At 35.4% G+C, this 23,312-nt stretch overlaps 1 protein-coding gene across 2 annotated transcripts; it reads left to right on the top strand.

The window, feature by feature from the left end:
* Positions 1-1,053: 1,053 nt before the first annotated feature.
* LOC110733455 lies at positions 1,054-21,638 on the top strand. 2 transcript variants are annotated; one of them, XM_021913508.1, is made up of 24 exons: positions 1,054-1,729; positions 2,443-2,576; positions 3,009-3,093; positions 4,123-4,176; positions 4,312-4,403; positions 4,510-4,613; positions 4,962-5,037; positions 14,638-15,067; positions 15,601-15,936; positions 16,041-16,250; positions 16,384-16,482; positions 16,559-16,619; positions 17,071-17,198; positions 17,314-17,608; positions 17,693-17,916; positions 18,006-18,127; positions 18,658-18,775; positions 19,399-19,454; positions 19,590-19,677; positions 19,936-20,122; positions 20,211-20,279; positions 20,358-20,461; positions 20,540-20,614; positions 21,146-21,638. In XM_021913508.1, the coding sequence occupies exons 1-24, from the start codon at positions 1,688-1,690 to the stop codon at positions 21,251-21,253; spliced, it is 3,297 nt and encodes a 1,098-aa protein (XP_021769200.1). In that variant the 5' UTR covers positions 1,054-1,687; the 3' UTR covers positions 21,254-21,638. The 2 variants fall into 2 exon arrangements, with proteins under 2 accessions (XP_021769200.1, XP_021769199.1); XM_021913507.1 differs by having other exon boundaries at positions 1,057-1,729; positions 19,933-20,122.
* The last annotated feature ends 1,674 nt before the right edge of the window (positions 21,639-23,312 follow it).

Raw genomic sequence — 23,312 nt, 5'->3', positions numbered from 1 at the left:
AGTGAAAGATGTGAAACCTTCGAAATCATCTCATGTTATTTGTTTTGTAAATAATACAAAGTATGAAGGAATAATTTTTATTACTATCGTAATTAAAAGGATGGTTTACTTACAGATAAGGAAAATCTCTAAAATAAGTCTCAAAAGATTTAATCTCTAGCGATGAAGAGCGATGTCACTACTCTACCACCTCAACCTTGAACAACGTAAATTGTAAAGTACCAATCTCATAATTAACAATGCTAAAATATCCTATAAACTATTAAACCTTTGTAATATACTTTCTCTGTTTCAATACTTCTCTTTTCATGCTTGTCGATGCATTATTTCAATCGTTTATATCTTTAATTATCAATATGTAAAAATTATAAATGTTAGATGTTAAAATAGTATAAACCGAGACGAATCTAACAAGATCCCACATGACTATATTTTTTCTTAGCTATAAATCGTCAAAGCTAGTCAAAGTGGAGTACATGAATAGTGTAAAAGTCAAAATGTTACAAGTATAAGAAAACGGAGGAAGTGTTTAAATTTTGTTTTTTTCATGTGTTTTCTATAGTAATACAAGGAGAAAATACTCGTTAATATGGCATATTAACGAGACATGTTAATATGAGGGTTATAGACGTCATTTCGCTTAGTAAAGTAAGGGTCTTTTGTAATTTTGTTGACCACCGTCATTAATAGTCTAACTATCGTTAAACCCCCCCCCCCCCCCAATTCATAACTCCTTTCCTCAAATCCCATACTGTAGAACTCCAATTAGCCAAATAGTTCGAGCAATTCGCCAAGTAATTCTCCAATTCGTAGCACCTGCATTTCTCGGAATTTGTCAAGTAATTCTCCAGTTCGCAGCTCTGCAATTCAATTGCAAGGTTGATGATTGGCCGCAAATTTTTGATCGAAATCCACTTAGATATTAAAATTCAATTTCAAAATCTATTGTTGATCGAGAATCATCAATTTTCAATTTCTTAAGATAGTATGTAGCAATTTCAACGGAGGAGGGAAAACTCACAAAAAAACGTAAAATACCTACCCTTTAGGGTTAACAATGCCCTTTATTTCTCACTTTTTCCTCAGGGTTTTCGTAGAATTTGGCGGCGGAGCCGCCGGGAACGACTGACGAAATGGTGGGTCGGGCTTCGTGTATGTTGTGGTGTTGGGTTGTTGTCTGAGATCTTGGTAAAAATTCTGCCATTGTTATGTTGAGAAGGAAGGATGAGGAAGAAGGGAAGTAGGAGGAAGAAGGGAAAACAGATGTTAACCCTTAGCTAACGTTACAGTTAAGTGGCCACATCACCCAAAAAGTAAAAAATATTAAAATAATGAAACAAGTGCTGATATTTGCAAAAATGCCATCATATTAACATGTTATGTCAATATGGCTTATTAATTGGACACTACTAGTAATACAAGTACGAAGTACAAAGTATGATGGACCCAATCAATTTGATCGCATTTTAACGGATTTACCTGCTTCCTTCAAGTTCGATCTTTATATTAACCCCTTCATTTCATCTCCCTTCTTCCTGTAATTTAATTTTTTTTTTTTTTTCTTATTAACGCTTATTTGCAAATTGCAATTGATAATTTACATAATCATCAACCCAGAAAACTCAAATTTATTGTTTAACATACAATTACAAAAAATAGCTCAGAAATTCTTGATCGTGAATTCGCAATGTTGGGTAAAATCTTCAATAAGCATTCATCTGATTCTCAGGTGCTTCCCTCTTAATTTATCTTTCTACGTCTGTAATTTTTTATCTATTATACTTCCTTTGATCATTGCTTAGGGTTTGATCTTGTTCTCCTTTTATCCCCAAATTAGTTAATTCTGGAATTTTATTCGATAATATTCAAAAGAAGTTCAATTTTTAGCTTTAATTACAAGATGATTAGATGGGATTTTTTCTGCTGATTATTTTTTTAAGATTTGTGTTGAAATTTGTATGTGTTAGTTGATATACTGTATCCAAAGTGTTTTTTTCTTTTTTTTTTTTTTGGAATATGGAGTGAGAAATGGCCATTTTTTCTTATTGACATTCGACAAAATATAGGAATTGGTAAAAATCTTATTAATGCTGTAATATCAGATATTGTAGGGTATAAGGGGTTTGCCTTTCTACAGTAATTAGCGAGGTTTGTTTCTTTTTTTGCATCGACGTGTTTTTAATCTTTATATACAGCCAGATAAGCAGCAATCATGTAACAGTCAATAAATTTTGTATAATGAGTTATCGAAAATCTTGTTTTAAACTTGCTGTATCTAGGTTTGTATTAGCAAGAAGTTTATTTGGTAAGTGATCATAAGTCTCAGAACTCATGAATTGAGGGAAGGAAAGCTTGTATTCATTATCATGGGGACGAATAGCATTCGACTCTCTGAAATATCTGCATTCTTGTCCAATATTACTGATTCTTTTCATTTATCAGCGACCGAATGAATCAGCGAAAAGTAAGGCTCTGATTGACTTAAACCCACAAATTATTGCTCATTATGGAATACCACCTACTGCATCCCGTCTTGCTTATGATCCCATTCAGCAGCTTTTGGCAATTGGAACTCTGTGAGTTATATTTCTCATCTTTCTTGTTTCTACTGATTAATGTTACAAAGGTGTACCCTTAATCAACATATTAAAGGTTGAATCTGGTTTATTACTTATGAGTACATCTGTATGTATATAAGATGTGTGTTTCAACTTTACCGAGATGAAGAATTACTAGCTTAGTGTCTAATTAGTACTTTAATATCTATCTGTATTTGAAATGTTTTCACAGCTAAATTTACTATGTGATCTAAGCTTGAGAAAGAATCACATACCACTTTATTAGTAGCTTGATGTAGCTTCTTATCTTAATTAATTTATGTGTATAATTTTTCCCTCTTTAGTATTGACCGGGTTATCTTTATTATTTTATCCAAGATCAAGACATTGATATACACTTTATGATTAATTATTAATGCAGTAATGCTAATAAATATATGTTTCCAACAGAGATGGAAGAATTAAAGTTATCGGCAGCAATGATATAGAAGGCCTCTTGACATCTCCTAAGGAAATACCTTTTAAAAACTTAGAGGTAGTCTAACATGATGTGCTTGTTATTTCTCCCTTTTTCCTATGTTTTCTGGCAATTATTGTCACATATTCATTACTCAATTATTGCATGATACATGCTTAATTGCCTGTTTTTAGGTTCTCTTATGTTCTAAGCTCACACATTAATTTTCTTTTATCAATATGCTCAGACTTCTGGTATGATATGTTTACAAGTGGTTTGCATTGTGACAGTCTAATTAGTGGTCAAGTATCATCGAAATCAAGTAGAAATAATCAAATAAGTGAAGTATACAAGAATAGAAAAGGAAGAAAAAATGTTCTTATCATGCTTATGTTTTCTATTATGATTTGCATTAGTTACCAAATTTTTTGTTTTTTTGGAACTTCATCACTAAGAACTGTGCCATGCGGTAGTCTTTGTGACAAAGGCCTAATTTTTTAGTCATCCAAAGCCAAATTTGCTGGTTTATAAATTTTCCTTGGTAAAAGTATTAGTTGATTGTCTATGGCACACAATTCACCCTTTGCTGGCCTTGCTGGCCTTTTAGAACCAAAACCCTCTATTCTGTTGGGGTCTTTTAGAACCAAAACCCTCTATTCTGCTGGGGTAAGGGAAGTAAAGCTGTGTACGGGTTACCCTTCCAGATCTTCTTTACTTGCAGGGGTAATTAGTTCACCTTTCTTTATTAGAAACCTCTATTTATCTTTTAAGATCTCTCTAATTAAAACCCTCTATTTCTGCAGGGGTAAGGCTGTGACTTGTTAGTGTTCGTATGAGAGGCATTGCGTTGTGTACTTGTGTCTACTATAACTATGCCTGTTTGCACAGATGTTGACCTAATAAGAACATATCTCTAGTAGATATGTTGAATGCTGCTATGTTTTTACTTTCTTGTCATATAAACTGCATTTCTGTTACTGAAGCAGGATAAATGTTTTACGCAGCACCTTTACTTGATAATCTGAAATTCATTAAGTTTGAATATTGATTCTCTTAAACTCCATCATTCTTGTTACTTATTAATTATTTAATTATTTTTGTGAACAGTTCCTTCAAAATCAAGGCTTTCTAATTGGCGTTTCAAATGAAAATGATATCCAGGTATTGATTTTGCATCACCGGAAATCCATCTATTTATGTTTCACTTAATTTTCTGGTGGTCTATCTCAATTTTTGTACTCCCTCTGTATAATCATTTAGATATATGCATGATTCAGATATTACTAATTTTGGCAGGTGTGGGATCTTGAGCACAGATGTATAGCCTCCGTGTTGCAATGGGAATCAAATATAACTTCGTTTTCTGTTATCGAAGAAACAAATTATATGTATTGACTCACAAACCTAATAGTCCCTGTATACTTTACGGGTAAAAGTGTGGACATCATAGAAGTCTTCTGATCTGAGCATGGTTGCTAAAATACTGTAATACAGGTATTTAGGGGATGATTGTGGATTGATCTCAGTACTACAGTATAATAATGAAGAACGAAAGATTCTGCGGCAGCAATACAGCATCCCAGTTCATTCAGTTTCTGGTACTGATATCACTCTATAATCTGTTTGGACCTCTTGTTTGCATTACAAATTATTTTCTTTTTCCTCCGCTGTGATAATCCCTTTCAATTTTTGTCATACATGTTCTTGTTGACTCTTTCTTCCGCATTTGGTGTCAATTTGGTTGTGCATCAAGTCTCCTAAGCATGCAAAGCTAGGATAGACTTAGAAATCATGCTCTAGTTCTCTGAGGGGCTGTTTAAGCAATGCAAATAGTAAGATGTAACAGAAAATGGTGTAAAATATTTAATGTGGAGATCTTATGTGTTATGATATTGATGTTAGTCCATTGACTTTTTAACAATTTACCACTACTGTTAATTATGCAGAGGCTTCTGGGATTCCACTGCGTAATGATCAATCTGTTGTTGGAATTCTTCCTCAGCCCTGTTCTGGGGGAAATAGGTAAGATGAGAACGTGGATTTCTGTTCTCTGAATGCACAATTTTGCAATTCAGAAGCAGTAGGTACTTTTAAAATTGTGATACCTTCTTTTTTTCCTTCTTTCCTGAATTTTTCCACCTTTAGGGAGGAGAAGGGGGGAGGGAGAGGTTAAATCAAATGTGTTACTAGTAGACTGGTTTAGAGCTGTCAATTCAGGTAAACGGGTCGGGTTGGGTCTGGTAAGAGTGGGTCGGGTCAACTTGGGTCGGGTCAATTTGGATTAATTCCATAACCTATGCGGGTCGGGTTTGGGTTGGGTCATGCTTGAGTCGGGTCGGGTTTAGGTCGGTTTAATAACAGGTCGGTTTACATTCGGGTTGGGTGAACAATAGGTCGGGTTTAATTCAGATTTTCACGGGTTTAAACGGATTAGGGTTATTCTCGGGTTCGAGTCAGGTTCAGTTCAAGTCAATAATTTGCGGGTTAGAATCAGGTCGGGTCATTCTCGAGTTTGAGTCGGGTTCGGTTCAAGTCAATAATTTGCGGATTACCCCCTCCGTTTTTAAATACTTACTCCACTTTCCTTTTCCGGCCGTTTTCAAATACTTGCTCCATTTCCTTATTTGGAAAGCTTTTACAATATTTAATTAATTTCTCCTAACAAGTAGACCCAACAATATTAATTCCATATTCCCTCTCTTTCAATTTTCTCCACTATTTTTGGATTTTACAATTTTTTATTCTTCCACCAACCCCATTACCTCCATATTTTATTACTTTCTCTTATTTTTCCTAAAACTCCGCGCATGGAAAAATGGAGTAAGTATTTAAAAACGGAGGGAGTATAATCAAGTCCGGCCATTTTCAAGTAGGGTCATTCTCGGGTTCAAGTCCGGTTCAGTTTAAGACAATAATTTGCGGGTTATAATCAGGTTGGGTCATTTCCAAGTCGGGTCATTCTCGGATTCAAGTCGGGTTATGTTCAAGTTAATAATTTGCAGGTTACAATCAGGTCAGGTTATTTCCAAGCCGGGTCATATTCGGGTTCAACTAACTATAAATAGATAATTATAATTTTTATCAAGCTAATTATTTCCTTAGACTATAATATATATGACAATATACTAGGGAACTATAGTCTATAATTTAGGAAGATAATTATCTCCTTTGATCATACAACAAATACATACTATATTTTACTCTTAAATTTGAGGATGATGCTCCTTTCTTTTGCTGCCTGGACCGACTTAGTCTCCCTAGACAAAATGCATTGATCAACAATAATAAGGTGGTCTAAATTGCATTTAAGGTGATTTGAAATCGGGTCAGGATCAATTTGGGTTGAATTTAGGTTGGGTCAATAACAAGTCGTGTTAATTTTGAGTCAGGTTAGTAACAGATCGGGTTGAATTTTTGGGTCGGGTAAGTAAATTGTCTGGTAAAATTCGGGTCGGGTCAATAATAAGTCGGGTTCAATCTCGGTCAGGTTAATAACAAAGCGGGTTGATTTTGGGTCGGATTTGTAACAAGTTAGGTTAAATTCAAGTCGGGTTAGTAACAAGTTGGGTCAAATTCGAGTTTTGACAGGTTAAAACGGGTTTAGTCAATTTCGGTTCAAGTCGGGTTAGTAACAGGTTAGGAACGGGTCGGCCTAAATTCAGGTCAGGTTAGTAACAAGTCGGGTTAAATTCGAGTTTTGACGGGTTAAAACGGGTTAAGGTCAATTTCGGTTCAAGTCGGGTTCGAAGAAAGTTAATTTATATTTCGGTAATTTATATTTCCAAACAAAAATAAGTCAAAAAATTCCAAAATTGAAGGCTAATCTCCACGAATTTTGAAAAATTTTGGAGGTTTCGGAGCCCGGTGTCGAAAAGTCTTGAAATTATACGGGATACATCTCGGGTCATATAATGCCGTTTGGAACCATCTATGATCATTAGTTGTTGTCATAAATGTTCGTGGTAGGCTTGAATTAATGAAATCGGTGCAAGTTGTATATCGGTAAATTGGCCGTTTATAGGCAAATTGGATAGTTTAACCCACCCAATTGGACTACCGGAGGGTATTAGGGATCATGGTAAAAATTTCGGCAATTTTTATTTTCGGACATAAATAAGTCAAAAAATTTAAAAATTTAAGGCTAATATCCACGGTTTTTGAAATTTTTTGGAGATTTCAGGCCAGTGTAGAAAAGTCTTGATATTTTTGGAGATACATGTTTGGGTCATATAATGCCGTTTGGAACCTTATATGATCATTATATGGTGTCATAAATGTTCGTAATATGCTTGAGTTGATGAAATTCGTGCAAGTTGTAAACTGGTAAATTGGCTATTTAATGGAAAATTGGATTGTTCCACCCAACTAATTGGACTCCCGGAGTATATTAGGGACCATGGTAAATATTTCTGCAATTTTTATTTTCGGACGGAAAAAAGTCATTAAATTAAAAAATTGAATACTAATATCCACGCTTTTTGAGAAATTTTTGAGGTTTCGGAGCCCCGGTGTCGAAAAGTATTGAAATTCTATGGGATACATCTCGAGGTCATATAATGCCGTTTAGAACCATATATGATCATTAGTTGTCATAAATGTTCGTGATAGGCTTGAATTAATGAAATCGGTGCAAGTTGTAAACCGGTATATTGGTAGTTTAAAGGCAAATTGGATGGTTCCACCCACCTAATGGGATTCTTGGACGGTATTAGGGATCATGGTAAACAATTTGGAAATTTTTATTTCCAGGCGAAAAAATATTCAAAAATTACAAAATTGAAGGCTAATATCCACGCTTTTTTAGAAATTTTGGAGGATTCGTGGTCTGAAGTCGAATAGTCTTGAAATTCTAGGGGATACATATCGGGGTCATATTATGCCGTTTGGAGCCATTTATGATCATTATATGTTGTCATAACTGTTCGTGGTAGCCTTGATTTAATGAAATCGGTGCAAGTTGTATACCGGTAAATTGGTCGTTTAAAGGCAAATTGGATAGTTTAACCCACCCAATTGGACTACCGGAGGGTATTAGGGATCATGGTAAAAATTTCGGCAATTTTTATTTTCGGACATAAATAAGTCAAAAAATTCTAAAAATTGAAGGCTAATATCCACGAATTTTGATAAATTTTAGAGGTTTCGGAGCCCCGGTGTCGAAAAGTATTGAAATTCTATGGGATACATCTCGAGGTCATATAATGTCGTTTAGAACCATATATGATCATTAGTTGTTGTCATAAATGTTCGTGATAGGCTTGAATTAATGAAATCGGTGCAAGTTGTAAACCGGTATATAGGTAGTTTAAAGGCAAATTGTATGGTTCCACCCACCTAATGGGATTCTTGGACGGTATTAGGGATCATGGTAAACATTTTGGAAATTTTTATTTCCAGGCGAAAAAAATTCAAAAATTACAAAATTGAAGGCTAATATCCACGCTTTTTTAAAAACTTTGGAGGATTCGTGGTCTGGTGTCGAAAAGTCTTGAAATTATAGGGGATACATCTCGGTGTCATATTATGCCGTTTAGAGCCATTTATGATCATTATATGTTGTCATAACTGTTCGTGGTAGCCTTGATTTAATGAAATCGGTGCAAGTTGTAAACCGGTATATTGGTAGTTTAAAGGCAAATTGGATAGTTTAACCCACCCAATTGGACTAGCAGAGGGTATTATGGACCATGGTAAAAATTTCGGCAATTTTTATTTTCGGACATAAATAAGTCAAAAAATTCCAAAATTGAAGGCTAATATCCACGAATTTTGAGAAATTTTGAAGGTTTCGGAGCCCCAGTGTCGAAAAGTCTTGAAATTCTATGGGATACATCTCGAGGTCATATAATGTCGTTTAGAACCATATATGACCATTAGTTGTTGTCATAAATGTTTGTGGTTGGCTTGAATTAATGAAATCGGTGCAAGTTGTAAATCGGTAAATTGGCCGTTTAACAGCAAATTGGATGGTTCCCCACACCCAATTGGACTCCCGGAATGTATCAGGGACAATGGTAAACATTTAGGCAATTTTTATTTCCGGGGAAAAAAAGTCAAAAAAATTCAAACATTGAAGGCTAATTATCCACGTTTTTTGAAAAATTTTGGAGGTTTAGGGCCCACTGTAGAAAAGTATTGATATTTTAGGGGATACATGTCAAGTTCATATAATGCCGTTTGGAACCATATATGATCTTTATATGTTGTCATAAATGTTCGTAATATGTTTGAGTTAATGAAATCCGTGCAAGTTGTAAATCGGTAAATTGGCCGTTTAATGGAAAATTGGATTGGTCCACCCAACCAATTGGAATCCCGGAGGATATAAGGGACCATGGTAAACATTTCGGCAATTTTTATTTCCGGACGAAAAAAGTCACTAAATTCAAAAATTGAAGACTAATATCCACGCTTTTTGAGAAATTTTGGAGGTTTCGGGGCACGTTGTCGAAAAGTCTTGAAATTTTAGGTGATACATCTCGGGGTCATATAATGCCGTTTGGAACCATATATGATCATTATTTGTTATCATAAATGTTCGTGGTAGGCTTGATTTAATGAAATCGGTGCAAGTTGTATACCGGTAAATTGGTCGTTTAAAGGCAAATTGGATAGTTTAACCCACCCAAATGGACTGCCGGAGGGTATTAGGGACCATGGTAAAAATTTCGGAAATTTTTATTTCCGGACATAAATAAGTCAAAAAATTTCAAAATTGAAGGCTAATCTCCACGAATTTTGAGAAATTTTGGAGGTTTTGGAGCCCGGTGTCGAAAAGTCTTGAAATTCTATGGGATACATCTCGGGGTCATATAATGTCGTTTGCAACCATATATGATCATTAGTTGTTGTCATAAATGTTCGTGGTAAGCTTGAATTAATGAAATCGGTGTAAGTTGTAAACCGGTGAATTGGCCGTTTAACAGCAAATTGGATTGTTCCCCACACCCAACTGGACTCCCGAACTGTATCTGGGACAATGGTAAACATTTAGGCAATTTTTATTTCCGGGGGAAAAAAAGTCAAAAAAAATAAAAAAAAATTGAAGGCTAATATCCACGTTTTTTTGAAAAATTTTGGAGGTTTCAGGGGCCCTGTGTAGAAAAGTCTTGATATTTTTGGAGATATATGTTAGGGTCATATAATGCTGTTTGGAACCATATATGATAATTATATGTTGTCATAAATGTTCGTAATATGCTTGAGTTAATGAAATTTGTGGAAGTTGTAAACCGGTAAATTGGTTGTTTAATGGAAAATTGGATTGTTCCACCCAGCCAATTAGAATCCCGGAGGACATTAGGAACCATGGTAAATATTTCGGCTATTTTTATTTCCGGACGAAAAAAAGTCACTAAATTCAAAAATTGAAAACTAATATCCTCGCTTTTTGAGAAATTTTGGAGGTTTCGGGGCTTGGTGTCGAAAAGTCTTGAAATTCTAGGAGATACATCTAGGGGTCATATAATGTCGTTTGGAACCATATATGATCATTATTTGTTGTCATAAATGTTCGTGGTAGGCTTGATTTAATGAAATCGGAGCAAGTTGTAAACCGGTATATTGGTAGTTTAAAGGCAAATTGGATGGTCCACCCACCCAATGGGATTCTTCGACGGTATTAGGGATCATGGTAAACATTTCGGAAATTTTTATTTTCAGGCGAAAAAAATTCAAAAATTACAAAATTGAAGGCTAATATCCACTATTTTTTAGAAATTTTGGAGGATTTGGGGTCTGGTGTCAAAAAGTCTTGAAATTCTACGGGATACATCTCGAGGTCATATTATGCCGTTTGGAGCCATTTATGATCATTATATGTTGTCATAACTGTTCGTGGTAGGCTTGATTTAATGAAATCAGTGCAAGTTGTATATAGATAAATTGGTTGTTTAAAGGCATATTGGATAATTTAACCCACCCAATTGGACTACCGGAGGGTATTAGGGACCATGGTAAAAATTTCGGCAATTTTTATTTTTGGGCGAAAAAAAGTCGAAAAATTCCAAAATTGAAGGCTTATATCCACGTTTTTTTAGAAATTTTGGAGGTGTCGGGGCACGGTGTCGAAAAGTCTTGAGATTTTAGGGAATACGTCTCGGGGTCATATAATGTCTTTTGGAACCATATATGAAATATGATCCTTATATGTTGTCATAAATGTTCGTGGTAGGTTTGATTTAATGAAATCGGTGCAAGTTATAAACCGATAAATAGGCCGTTTAAAGGCAAATTGGATGTTTTCACCCACCCAATTGGACTTCCGAAGGGTATTAGGAATAATGGTAAACATTTCGGCAATTATTATTTCCGGGCGAAAAAAGTCTATAAATTCCATAAATAAAGGCTAATATCCACGCTTTTAGAGAAATTTTGGAGGTTTCGGGACCCGGTATTGAAAATCCCTGAAATTATAAGGAATACATCTCAGGGTCATATAATGTCGTTTGGAACCGTATATGATCATTATTTGTTGTCATAAATGTTCGTGGTAGGCTTAAGTTAACGAAATCGGTGCAAGTTGTATACCGGTAAATTGGTCATTTAAAGGCAAATTAGATGGTTTCATCCATCCAATTGGACTCTTGGAAGGTATTAGGGACCATGGTGAACAATTCGACAATTTTTATTTCTGGGCGAAAAAAGTCAAAAAATTCCATATTTAAAGGCTAATATCCACACTTTTTGAGAGATTTTTGAGGTTTCAGGTCCAGTGTCGAAAAGTCTTGTAATTCTAGGGGATATATCTCGTGGTCTTTTAATGCCGTTTGGAACCTTATATGATCATTATTTGTTGTCATAAATGTTCGTGGTAGGCTTGAGTTAATGAAATCGGTGTAGGTTGTAAATTGGTAAATTGGTCGTTTAAAGGCAAATTGGATGGTTCCACCCATTCAATAGGACTCTCGGAGGGTATTAGGGACCATGGTAAACATTTCGTCAATTTTTATTTCCGGACGAAAAAAATTCAAAAAATTCTAAAATTGAAATCTAATATTCACGTTTTTTGAGAAATTTTGGAGGTTTCGGGGTCTGTTGACGAAAAAACTCGAGATTTTAGGGGATACATCTCGGTGTCATATAATGTTGCTTGGAACTTTATATAATCATTATATGTTGTCATAAATATTCATATTAGGCTTGAATTAATGAAATCGGTGCAAGTTGTTAATATTTAAATTGGTCGTTTAAAGGTAAATTGTTTGGTTCTAACTACCCAATTGAACACCCGGAGGGTATTAGGAATCATGGTAAACATTGCGGCAACTTTTATTTCCGGGCGAAAAAATGTCAAAAAAAAATCAAAAATTGAAGGCTAATATTCACCTTTTTTGAGAAATTTTGAGTTTTCGGGGCCCGGTGTTTAAAAGTCTTGAAATTCTAGGGAATACATCTCGTGGTCTTATAATGTCGTTTGGACCAATATATGATCATTATTTTGTTGTCATAAATGTTCGTGGTAGGCTTGAGTTAATGAAATCGGTGCAAGTTGTAAACCGGTAAATTGGTTGTTTAAAGGAAAATTGGATGGTTCCACCCACCCTATTGGACTATCGTGGGGTATTAGGGACCATGGTAAACATTGCGGCAATTTTTATTTTCGTGCGAAAAATAAAAAACATTCCAAAATTGAAGGATAATATTCATGCTTTTTTAGAAATTTTGAAGGTTTCGAATCCTGGTGTCGAAAAGAAATAAGAATTTAGAGATACATCTCGGTGTCATATAATGCAGTTTGGATCCATAAATGATCATTATATGTTGTCATAACTTATAAATGTTTGTTGTAGGCTTAAGTGAATGAAATCGGTACAAGTTGTAAACCGGTAAATTGGTCATTTAAAGGAAAATTTTATGGTTCCACCCAGACAATTGGACTCCCAGAGGGTATTAGGGACCATGGTAAACATTTCGGCAGTTTTTATTTCCGGATGAAAAAAAGTCAAAAAATTCCAAATTTGAAGACTAATATCCATGCTTTTTGAGAAATTTTAGAGGTTTCGAATAGAGCTGTCAATTCGGGTAAACGGGTTGGGTTTGGGTCGGTAAGAGTTGGTTGGGTCAACTTGGGTCGGGTCAATTCGGATTAACTCCATAACCTATGCGGGTTGGGTGGGTTGAGTCATGCTTTAGTTGGGTCACGTCGGGTTATACTTTTTTATTGGTTTTGGGTCGGGTTAATAACAAGTCAGGTGAACATTAGGTCGGATTTAATTCAGGTTTTCACGGGTTAAAACGGATTAGGGTAATTCTCGGGTTCAAGTCATGTTCGGTTCAAGTCAATAATTTGCGGGTTATAATCAGGTCGGGTCATGCTCGGGTTTGAGTCGGGTTCGGTTCAACTCAATAATTTGCGGGTTATAATCAAGTCGGGTCATTTTCATGTCGCGTCATTCTCGGGTTCAAGTCGGGTTCGGTTCAAGTCAATAATTTGCTGGTTATAATCAGGTTTGGTCATTTTCAAGTCGGGTCATTCTCGGATTCAAGTCGGGTTATGTTCAAGTCAATAATTTGCAGGTTACAATCAGGTCGGGTCATTTCCAAGCAAGGTCATATTCGGGTTTAACTAACTATAAATAGATAATTATCATTTTTATCAAGCTAATTATTTCCTTTGACTATAATATATATGGCAATATACTAGGGAACTATAGTCTATAATTTAAGAAGATAATTATCTCCTTTGACCATACAACAAATATATACTATATTTAACTCTTAAATTTGAGGATGATGGTCCTTTCTTTTGCTGGCCTTGATCGACTTGGTCTCCCTAGACAAAATGCTTTGATCAACAATAATAAGGTGGTCTAAATTGCAATTAAGATGATTTGAAATCGAGTAAGGAACAATTTTGGTTGAATAAAGGTCGGGTCAATAACAAGTCGTGTTGATTTCGAGTCGGGTTAATAACAGATCGGGTTGAATTTTTGGGTCGGGTTAGTAATAGGTCTGATAAGATTCGGGTTGGGTCAATAACAAGTCGGGTTGAATTTGGGTCAAGTCAATAACAGGTCGGGTTGATTTCGGGTCAGGTTTGTAACAGGTTGGGTTAAATTCGGGTTTGTAACAGGTTGGGTTAAATTCGGGTCGGGTTAGGAATGGGTTTGGTTGAATTCAGGTCAGGTTAGTTACAAGTCGGGTTAAAACCGGTTTGGGTCAATTTCGGTTCAAGTCGGGTTCGGTTCAGGTCAATAATTTACGGGTTACGTTCGGGTTGGGTCATTTCCAGGACAGTTCATGTTCGGGTTCGGGTCTCACATACTCGGGTCTAGGGTTCGTTTCAAGTTGGGTCTGGTCGGGTCTGGGTCACCATTTTTCCAGGTTTAGATGGGTCGGTTAATAATCGGGTTTGAGTAGGTATTTCAGGTCGGATCAACTTTTGACAGCTCTAGACTGGTTGAGCTTTAATAAGGATGGAAAGACAGAAAATAACAATATGATTAGCTTAGAATAGATTCGTTTCAAAGTAGAAAGCCCAATCAGTTATGGAATTGATGGAATATTCACTGTTTGTCTGTAGACTCTGTACATCATAATTACTCTAGCATTGATGTGCCTTGCTTAGTTGTTTGCTGTATTAGATGTTACCATTTGTTACATTATGAGTTTTTCTTGCAGATTGCTGTTTACATATGATAATGGAGTTATCGTTTTGTGGGATATCTCTGAAGATCAACTAGTTTTTGCTAGAGGATGGAATAGCCACCAGGTAAATGACGATCATGTTGTTAATTTAGCAGATATTGGTGACGAACAAGTGGATAAAGAGATCATCTCTCTTTGTTGGGCATCGTCAGACAAATCAATACTGGCTGTTGGCTACGTAGATGGAGACATTTTGCTGTGGGATTTGTCTAATGTTGCAACAAGAAAATACCACAAATCTGGAAAGCCAGTAAACAATGTGATCAAGCTTCAATTGTCATCAGCCGAGAGAAGATTTCCTGTGATTACTTTACATTGGTCAGCGAGAGGTGTATCAAATGATGATGGTGGCCAACTCTTTGTATATGGTGGTGATGAAATTGGATCTGCTGAAGTTCTGACGGTATATCTCTAACTTAATCCGGCTAGCATTAGTTGTGATGGCATTTGTCATTTATCTTAACATATTGCCCTTGGATTTTAAAAGTAGACTTGAAAATTCTAGTTTTGTCCATTTCCCTACAATCTAGTCCATATGTTTATTCGCTGCAAAGCTGTCCTGAGTCCAGATGCATATACTCTTGATAGGATGTTGCCTTTGGTTAATTAGTTTTTTATAGTTGCATGTCTTCTCTTCCCTTTTGAGTATCTTAGTACATCTTTGCTCATGCTTAGGGTAAGGACCTAGAAGATTAGATTGTGGTTTTAAGGTACAGGATCACTGTTTAGTTTTGGTTTTCTGTGGAATTTTTTAGAACATTTGTTGGGTTGTTGAATTCTCTTTTGATGCATGCTCCCCTTTCTTTTTTAGCTTATTTGAAAACTCTTTTTTTTTTGTGTATATGATCTGGATTATTTGTGCGTGTATAGAATTTCAATTCCAGTGTCATTGCTTGATTTTGACAATGATATTAATCTACCTTGTGATTTCTCCAGATCCTGAGTCTTGAGTGGTCTCCTAAAAAAGATGCTTTGAAGAATGTTGTCCGGGCAAATGTCACCCTTCAAGGTTCTTTTGCAGATATGATATTGATTCAAAATTATAGTGTGGTGGAACATACAGGGACCACATCATTCTTTTTACTGACTAGCCCGGGACAGCTGCAATATTACGACAGTCATTGCTTGTTGGAATTACTTTCTGATCAACATAAAACTTGTACAACTCCTTTCAATTACAGAAGTGTTGTGCCAACGTCTGAACCATACTTGACTGTTGGAAGGTTCATTTCAGTACTTGGAAATACCAAGTGTTCAGAAGCTTTATCAGAGGTGCGAAAAATTCCCACATAAGTGGACTTGGATCTCATCTGTTCTTGCAGTTTTTTTTCTTCCTATGAATCCCTATTGATGAATAATGCTATCTATTTCGTTAGATGGCTTCAGATCCAGCGCTGCAAGAAACATATCTACCAAGTGATAAGAATTTAAAGTGGCCATTAAATGGAGGAGTTCCTTGCCATCTGTCACTTCACGGAGAGAGAAAAGTTGAAAGAATCTACATAGCTGGATACCAGGATGGATCTGTTAGAATATGGGATGCAACTTATCCAGTACTGTCTCCTATTTTTATTTTTGATCTGGAGGTTTGTCTATTGTCTGAAAGTATTGACATGATATTACTGATAGATGTATCTCACTAAATTGTTAATGACATGATTGACATCTATTAGGATAAAGTGTTGGATTCATGGTAACCATATCAGGTGGTAATTGTAGGTCAGAGGTATTACTAACGCTGGTGCAAAAGGATCAGTTTCTGCTTTGGACTTCTCTTCTGAAACTCTAAATATAGCGACTGGCGATGACTGTGGCACGGTGAAAATTTAAATCTTCTGTTTGTATATATTTCTACAGTTCTATAAGTAACCATATTTGATTGCTTGCAAAACAGGTTTATCTTCTCCATCTTATTAGAGATTGCAATGAAACCAGACACATTACCAAAACTGAAGGTGTGGCCTGAAGCGATTACTTACACCATTATTTTGTTACCTAACTTGCTATGTCTTTGTTTTTATTATTTATCTGTTTGCTTTAGATGTATACAACCCATTCTTTTCCATCATCTTTCGATAGATAAAATTTCAATTGAGAAGAAATTTGGTAGTGAGTGGATGGAGGAATATGAGTCAAATTCATTTTTGGAGATAATAATAGTAATGTCTTATTCCTTAAAAAGAATTTTACTCTTAGTGATAAAGCAAAAAAGTTAATAATTACCTAAAGAAATTTAATCGAGATTCTGGAATTTCTGTTGTGATAGCTCATTATTTCCCTTGAGCCATCTTGCACAATTATGCCAATTAAAGTCTTCCAATTTTGGGATTCTTATTTTTGCAAATGTTTGTCAAAGCTAATCTATATATATTACTGACTCTGTTGTGTATTGTTTGAACTTCAAAGTCCATGATTTCGAACAGGATAATGCATCTCATGTCTCAGCTGTCTTTACTTTTTGTACTTCTCCTGTATACACCTTCAGATTCACAAACCTTGGATCCAGGCTTGCAGTTGGATACAAGAGTGGGAAGGTGACTGCATTTTCATAATAAACCGTATTGAAGAATTCCTTTCATACATATTTGATATAGTTGATACTAGACATGTTGCATTTTTTAAGATTTTGCTGTTTGTGCTTCCTTTCAGGTTGCAATGCTGAATATAAGCTCACCGTCAGTATTGTTTCTCATAGACACTCATTCCAGCCTGAATTCCCATGTTGTCTCATTTTCACCGGCAATATCTGTAGGAAATCATGACTTGACAACCAGCTTGGATCATTCCAAAGCTCATGGGATAAGTGACCCTGATAAAGAGCTTATATGTTCCTTGACAAATGATTTTCATATTGCTGTTCTAGATAGCTCTAATGGAAATGTGGTTGGATCTGCCTCCAAAAACCTCAATACAGAGTCAACTGCAATTTCCATGTACATTTTAGGCAAGTTTTACTCCAAATTTCGGCACTTAAGTTTTTCTTTTCATATGATGGCTGATGTAAATACTTATTGCAATATTGTTTTAGAGGGTACCAAGTGCATCACTGGAGTCTCTGGAGGAGAATATCTGCGTTTCGTACCTCAAGAGGACCAGGAAAAAAGTGATCCTGCACAAGTTAGTGGTCATAGTGTTGGGGATCTTGATAAAGTTGACCAATCAACAGACATTGTGCAGACCTCAACGGACTTGCAGATATTAGTTTGTTGCACGGATGCATTACTGTTGTACTCTTTAAAGTCTGTGATTCAGGTTCTTCCCTTAGACATTATTTATCAATCTTTCAAATCGTCAGTCATCCCTTCCCTTTCTCATGACTGCAAACTTTTTTTTTTTAACAGGGGCATGTTGACTCTATCCGTGAGGTTCATCTTCAGAAAACCAGCTGCTGGATAACCACTTTCAAGAAAGACAATGAGTACAGGCTGCTTGTATTTTATCAGACCGGCACTATTGAAATAAGGTGGCTTTTGCTTTAAACCCAGTTTTTCTCACTAATTTTCTAGAGCAAGAGATTATGGTGTTCTTCTATGGGCATAATTGCTACCTCTATGCCAGAAAATAGATTTTTTAAATTTCTCTGTCAAGAAACCTGGGCGTTGACAATGCTTACTTATGCGGGTTCCTGCGGTAAATGTTGATGTCATCCTGGATATCTTTTCTTAGGGTTTGAGAAGACTTTTAGAGACAGATAAATTTTGCTTGATCCTCCAACCTTCATAATTTTGCCAATTGAAAGTACATTATTTAGGTTATTGAGTGACTTTTACTATAAAATAAATGGGAAGGACTCATAATTTTTAGATGTCTGGGTGTACACCCAAACCTTATGGAGCACCTGACACTACTAAACAAGCACATTTTTTACCCGAGTTCACTCTATATGCATTTTAGTTTCTGATTGTAGAATCTGAATTATTTATAACTCTATACTGATAAGAAGATGAAGGTGATACATTCTAGTGGTTAAAAACTTAAAATGCTTAATGACAGGTCTTTGCCAAATCTTGAAATTTTGGAAGAACTGCCTTTACTGTCCATTCTGCGATGGAATTTCAAGACCAACATGGATAAAACTATAAGTTGCACAGAAAGGGGCCAGATTACTATGGTTTGTTTCTTTCTTTCTTTCTTTTACTGTTATTCATATCTATCTATTTTGCTTTTAATTTTTTATATTGTATGACTTAAATTATCAACATGTGGAAAATCAGAGATAAGATACAGCCCACAGCTTGATGCATCCTCTTTGTAGAAGATTTTTTTTTTTTTTTTTTTTTTTTTTTTTTTTTTTTTTTTTGGTTCTTGAAGGATTCTCTTTGTAGATTTTGGCAAAGGGAGAAAGATTTACAAGGATAAATTCTAAGAATGTGACTAATCAGACTGTCACTCACTTTTTATGGCTGCGAATATCCTGAATTTTGAAAGTCTGCCATGACAGTTTTGTTCGGGTGATAATGGAATGGAACCTTGAAATAATTGGTACTTGCTAGTGATGGTTTAGGTTCCTCCATATGTTCACCAAGTTCTTACCTAGTTACCTCAACCAGTTGTTTACGCCATTCAATTCATAACAAACCTTTACCTGAAATAACAGCAAATCTATTTTTGGCAAGTTGGGGACTAAATTAAATTTGTGCCTCCTGTCTGCATTTATCTTGAACATCATCTGTTTGTCTCTTCGATTTGTAGATGTGACTATTAACTGTTATCCTTTTTTCTCATCTTGTACAGGTAAACGGATGTGAATTCGTCATTCTTTCTCTTTTGGCTTTCGACGATGATTTCAGGTCTTTACACTGCACCTTGCCCTCTCATCAATATACTACCCCCTATCCACAATCTCGAGAATTGGTGTGCAATTGAAATTAGGCAAACTCCTTACAATTTTTTTCTCATTTCCTGTTCATTACTTCTAATGATAGGATCCCACAATCTTTACCATGTCTGTATGACAAGGCCTTGACAGCAGCTTTAGATCTGAACTTCTCTCCTAACCAGAAGAAAAATAAGGTAGTTTGATTTATTTTTTATGGAACATGCTTCTCTCAGTTGCTCTTAACTTTGAATCATTGAACAAAAAGAAACTTTTAAACTAATTTTTGGCCTCGCTAACCAATGCTACACATGATTTCATGTATTGTACTTTGTAAATGATCTCTCATTGATTTTAATAAATCGTATAGTCTCCAATGTGTATTGAAAATGGTAGTTTCTGTTTGCATCTATGGTTCATGACTTCTTGCATGTGTTACCATCAACTTGCAGCAGGAAACATCTTCCGGAATTTTTGGTGGATTAATGAAGGGCTTAAGAGCGAGTAAAGAAGCTCAGAATAAAAATCCTGTGGAGGGCTCAAAATCTCTCATCTCAGTAATAGATAATGTATTTTCAAGTTCTAAAACAGATACTTCTGCAGCAGCAAAAGATGCTAGAAAAGTTGTAGAGCTTAACATTGGTCAGTTTTGCGTTCTCTGAGTCATTGCTCCTTCGATTCTCCCGTTCCTCTCTTTCTGAGTTTGTTCTCTTTCTCTCTCTTGACCCAGATGATATAGAAATTGATGAACCTCTACATGTCTCACCTATAGCTCACAAAAGCGAAAGTGAAAATAAAGGTGTGCCAAAAATCATCGTTTTTAGCAGGTACTATGTAGGTTTTTCAGATGCTTAGCTTGTGGCTTAAAAACTTGCAGATAAGAGCACGGAAAAGCAGAAGCTGTTTGAAGGTGGAACCTCTGATACAAAACCAAGACAGAGAACAATCGAAGAAATCAAGGCCAAGTACAGAAAGCCTGAGGTAAAAACCTAAAAACTGAAGTTGATTTCTTATAGTGGGTTTTGACAACAAATTTCTTGACTTAGCTTTTCTTTACAGGATGCATCCTCGGCTACAGCTTCTGCTGCCTCAGAAGCTAAAAACAAACTTCTAGAAAGGCAAGAAAAGCTCGAGGTATGGTATTCTAATACTGCGTATAATTTTGTTAGAAATTTTGGTATGGAAGTGCCAAACTGAAAATACATGAGCAACACATAGGATTTAAGTTGATGTTTCTTTACCAATTTCATTACATTCTTTGGGCTATAAATTAAGGAAACTACTGAATGTAATCCTAATGGCTATGTATAAAACGGTGAAGGCAGAAATACCAAAATTTTAGTAACACCAAGCAATGTGTGATTTTGTCATAAATTATTAATTTAATAGATATATTGGTTTAGAAATTATAGCATAACCAGTTTCAAAGCTACAAGTCTTCCAACTAACTTTCTAAAATTGACCCTAAGGCAGTAAGCCACTCTTTAGGTACATTATCAAATTCGTTTTTTTTTCATGCAGTGGATCTCGAGTAGCTTTAGATGCATTCAAGTTCTTTTTTTTCTTTCTTGTTGAAAGTCCCTCCGAATTCATTATGCCTTGGTATCTGTTGTTACTTCTTTGAAATCCAACTTGCCTTGATATGTTCCCCGTGCAATATTTCAGAGGATCGGCCTGAACAGCGAAGAGCTAAGAAATAATGCAGAAAACTTTTCCTCCATGGCCAAAGAGTTAGCAAAGAAGATGGAAAGTCGTAAGTGGTGGCAATTATAAGCAAGAACAACCAATGACTATTTTCTGACCTACAATACTGCCACCTTCAATAACTTCATCTTATTAAACGACTACAGCCACATGGTTAATTCATGAGGTTCGACTTTCAAATACGTTCATCCAATTAGCCAGTGATCAGGTGATTATTCACCTTGATAACTAAGCATGTATTGAAGCTGTATGTTGCATCAAAATCCGAGTACATTGCTCAACTAAGACTACCATATTTGTATATACATTTCACAAGCAAAGTGGTTTCGCTCTGAAAATAGGGTTGACCGGCGGTCACTGTAATACTACAACCTCTCTGGATTTCTACCTTATGTATGTAAATTATGTATCCAAATTCCAAATTGTATGATGTATCCAATTTTTACTTGAGATATATAGTATTGAAACGGATCTAACCAGACTGTTGGAACTCCACCTCTAGTTAATAGGTTCATCCCTCTCCGAAGAGCCCTTAATGAGGAATCGAACGTGAGACCTCAAAGCCAAAAGCTTAAGCTTGGTAAATTGGTAATTGTACAACGTATGTTGTAACCAGACAACAGACAAGTGTACATCATGCAATACCTAATTGCTGGTTTCGAAGAAATCTAGTTAATGGATGTGGTGTTACCATTTACAAGTACAATTTTCCGTACTTAATTGGCGGACTTTGCATGTTTTATTAAAGGCTTCTTCTTGTTTCGGTACTTGGTCATTGACATCGCCTTATTCATTGCAAATCTGTAGGCTATGCAGTTTATGAAATGCGCAGTGATGCACAATCTTCCAGCTTGCTGCTATTTTCATAATAACTTTAACCAAGCCGTAAATATACGGGGGGTTTTTTTTTACAAGCATATGAATCTTAGTTATGAGAGGTTCAATGAACTTTCTTCCATTTCCATATGCAGCTTTTGATGAAAAAAAAAAATCGAGATGGACACAAGCACAACACATATAACATGTATGCAAGTAATAAATTTCAGTCATAACGTATGTCCTTCGTATCTAATTAAAATGAGGTGACCAGCACGTGCACTACATGAATGCATGAGGGGGACGCATATGCGTCCCCCTATGGCTATTAACATACATGTGTGTTATGCTTATGCTAATAGAATGAAGCAACTGTTACAATTATTTTTAATGGAGTGAGTAGTAATTATCTTAAGCCTAAATTGTTTCTTTCTTATGGCTTGAAAGAGTTTACAATTCAAGCATCTGAATTCTTGTTCTTGGAAACTACCACACTTCACTTGTGAATACCGAGTCTATCTCTTATTAATGTTACAAGAAGAAAAAACTAAGTAACGTAAAAAAATCCATCACATAATTTATTTCGTGTCAACTAAATATGATACCAAAACCTAGAATTTTGTTATGCCATTAAAATATATAACTTCCGTGTCATACTATATCTCTGAATCTTATACTAACTTTTTCAAATTCAATACAAAACTATTGACTGCATGAATTTGTATGACTTTCCGTTGACTTTATCAATTAATATTCGCATATGGATGCTACAACGACTAGGTTGAGTATCGCGTTTTTAATATTTTACAACATTTATTTGGATTTTTGTAACACCAAACTACTAAATTTTATCGAAATTTAAATATTTTGACTTGAATATGGACGGTGAATACATGTGAAATGAGAAATTGAGTAGAAAGTTATAGTTTAACTATTTCTCTTTTTGTTAATTAACTTAGAACATTTTACAACAGATTATTTAAATAATTTATTTTAAGAAGATTATTATAATAAGTAATATGGTACCATGTAATTATTGGTTGTGTTGTGTGTGAATTATACAAGAAAACTTAATTATTCATAGTCGTTGTTTTTTACTTTTATGCATGGAGTATCAAATGTCAATACTCATCGTACATGTTATCATGTCAATATCCCTTCGAAAAACCTCTCATAAACATATCTACACTATGTGTCTGTTTTTATTTTAATGTTATACACGGAATATAACATATTGTTTCTGTCAGGATCCAATCAACCCGAGCTTGAGATCCGTGATACTCCTATCGACAAGCTGAGAACCTACACAATG

The sequence above is a fragment of the Chenopodium quinoa genome, unplaced genomic scaffold, assembly GCF_001683475.1.
Source record: "Chenopodium quinoa cultivar QQ74 unplaced genomic scaffold, ASM168347v1, whole genome shotgun sequence".
NCBI lineage: Eukaryota > Viridiplantae > Streptophyta > Magnoliopsida > Caryophyllales > Amaranthaceae > Chenopodium > Chenopodium quinoa.
This window is presented reverse-complemented; position numbering and strand designations above follow the sequence as displayed.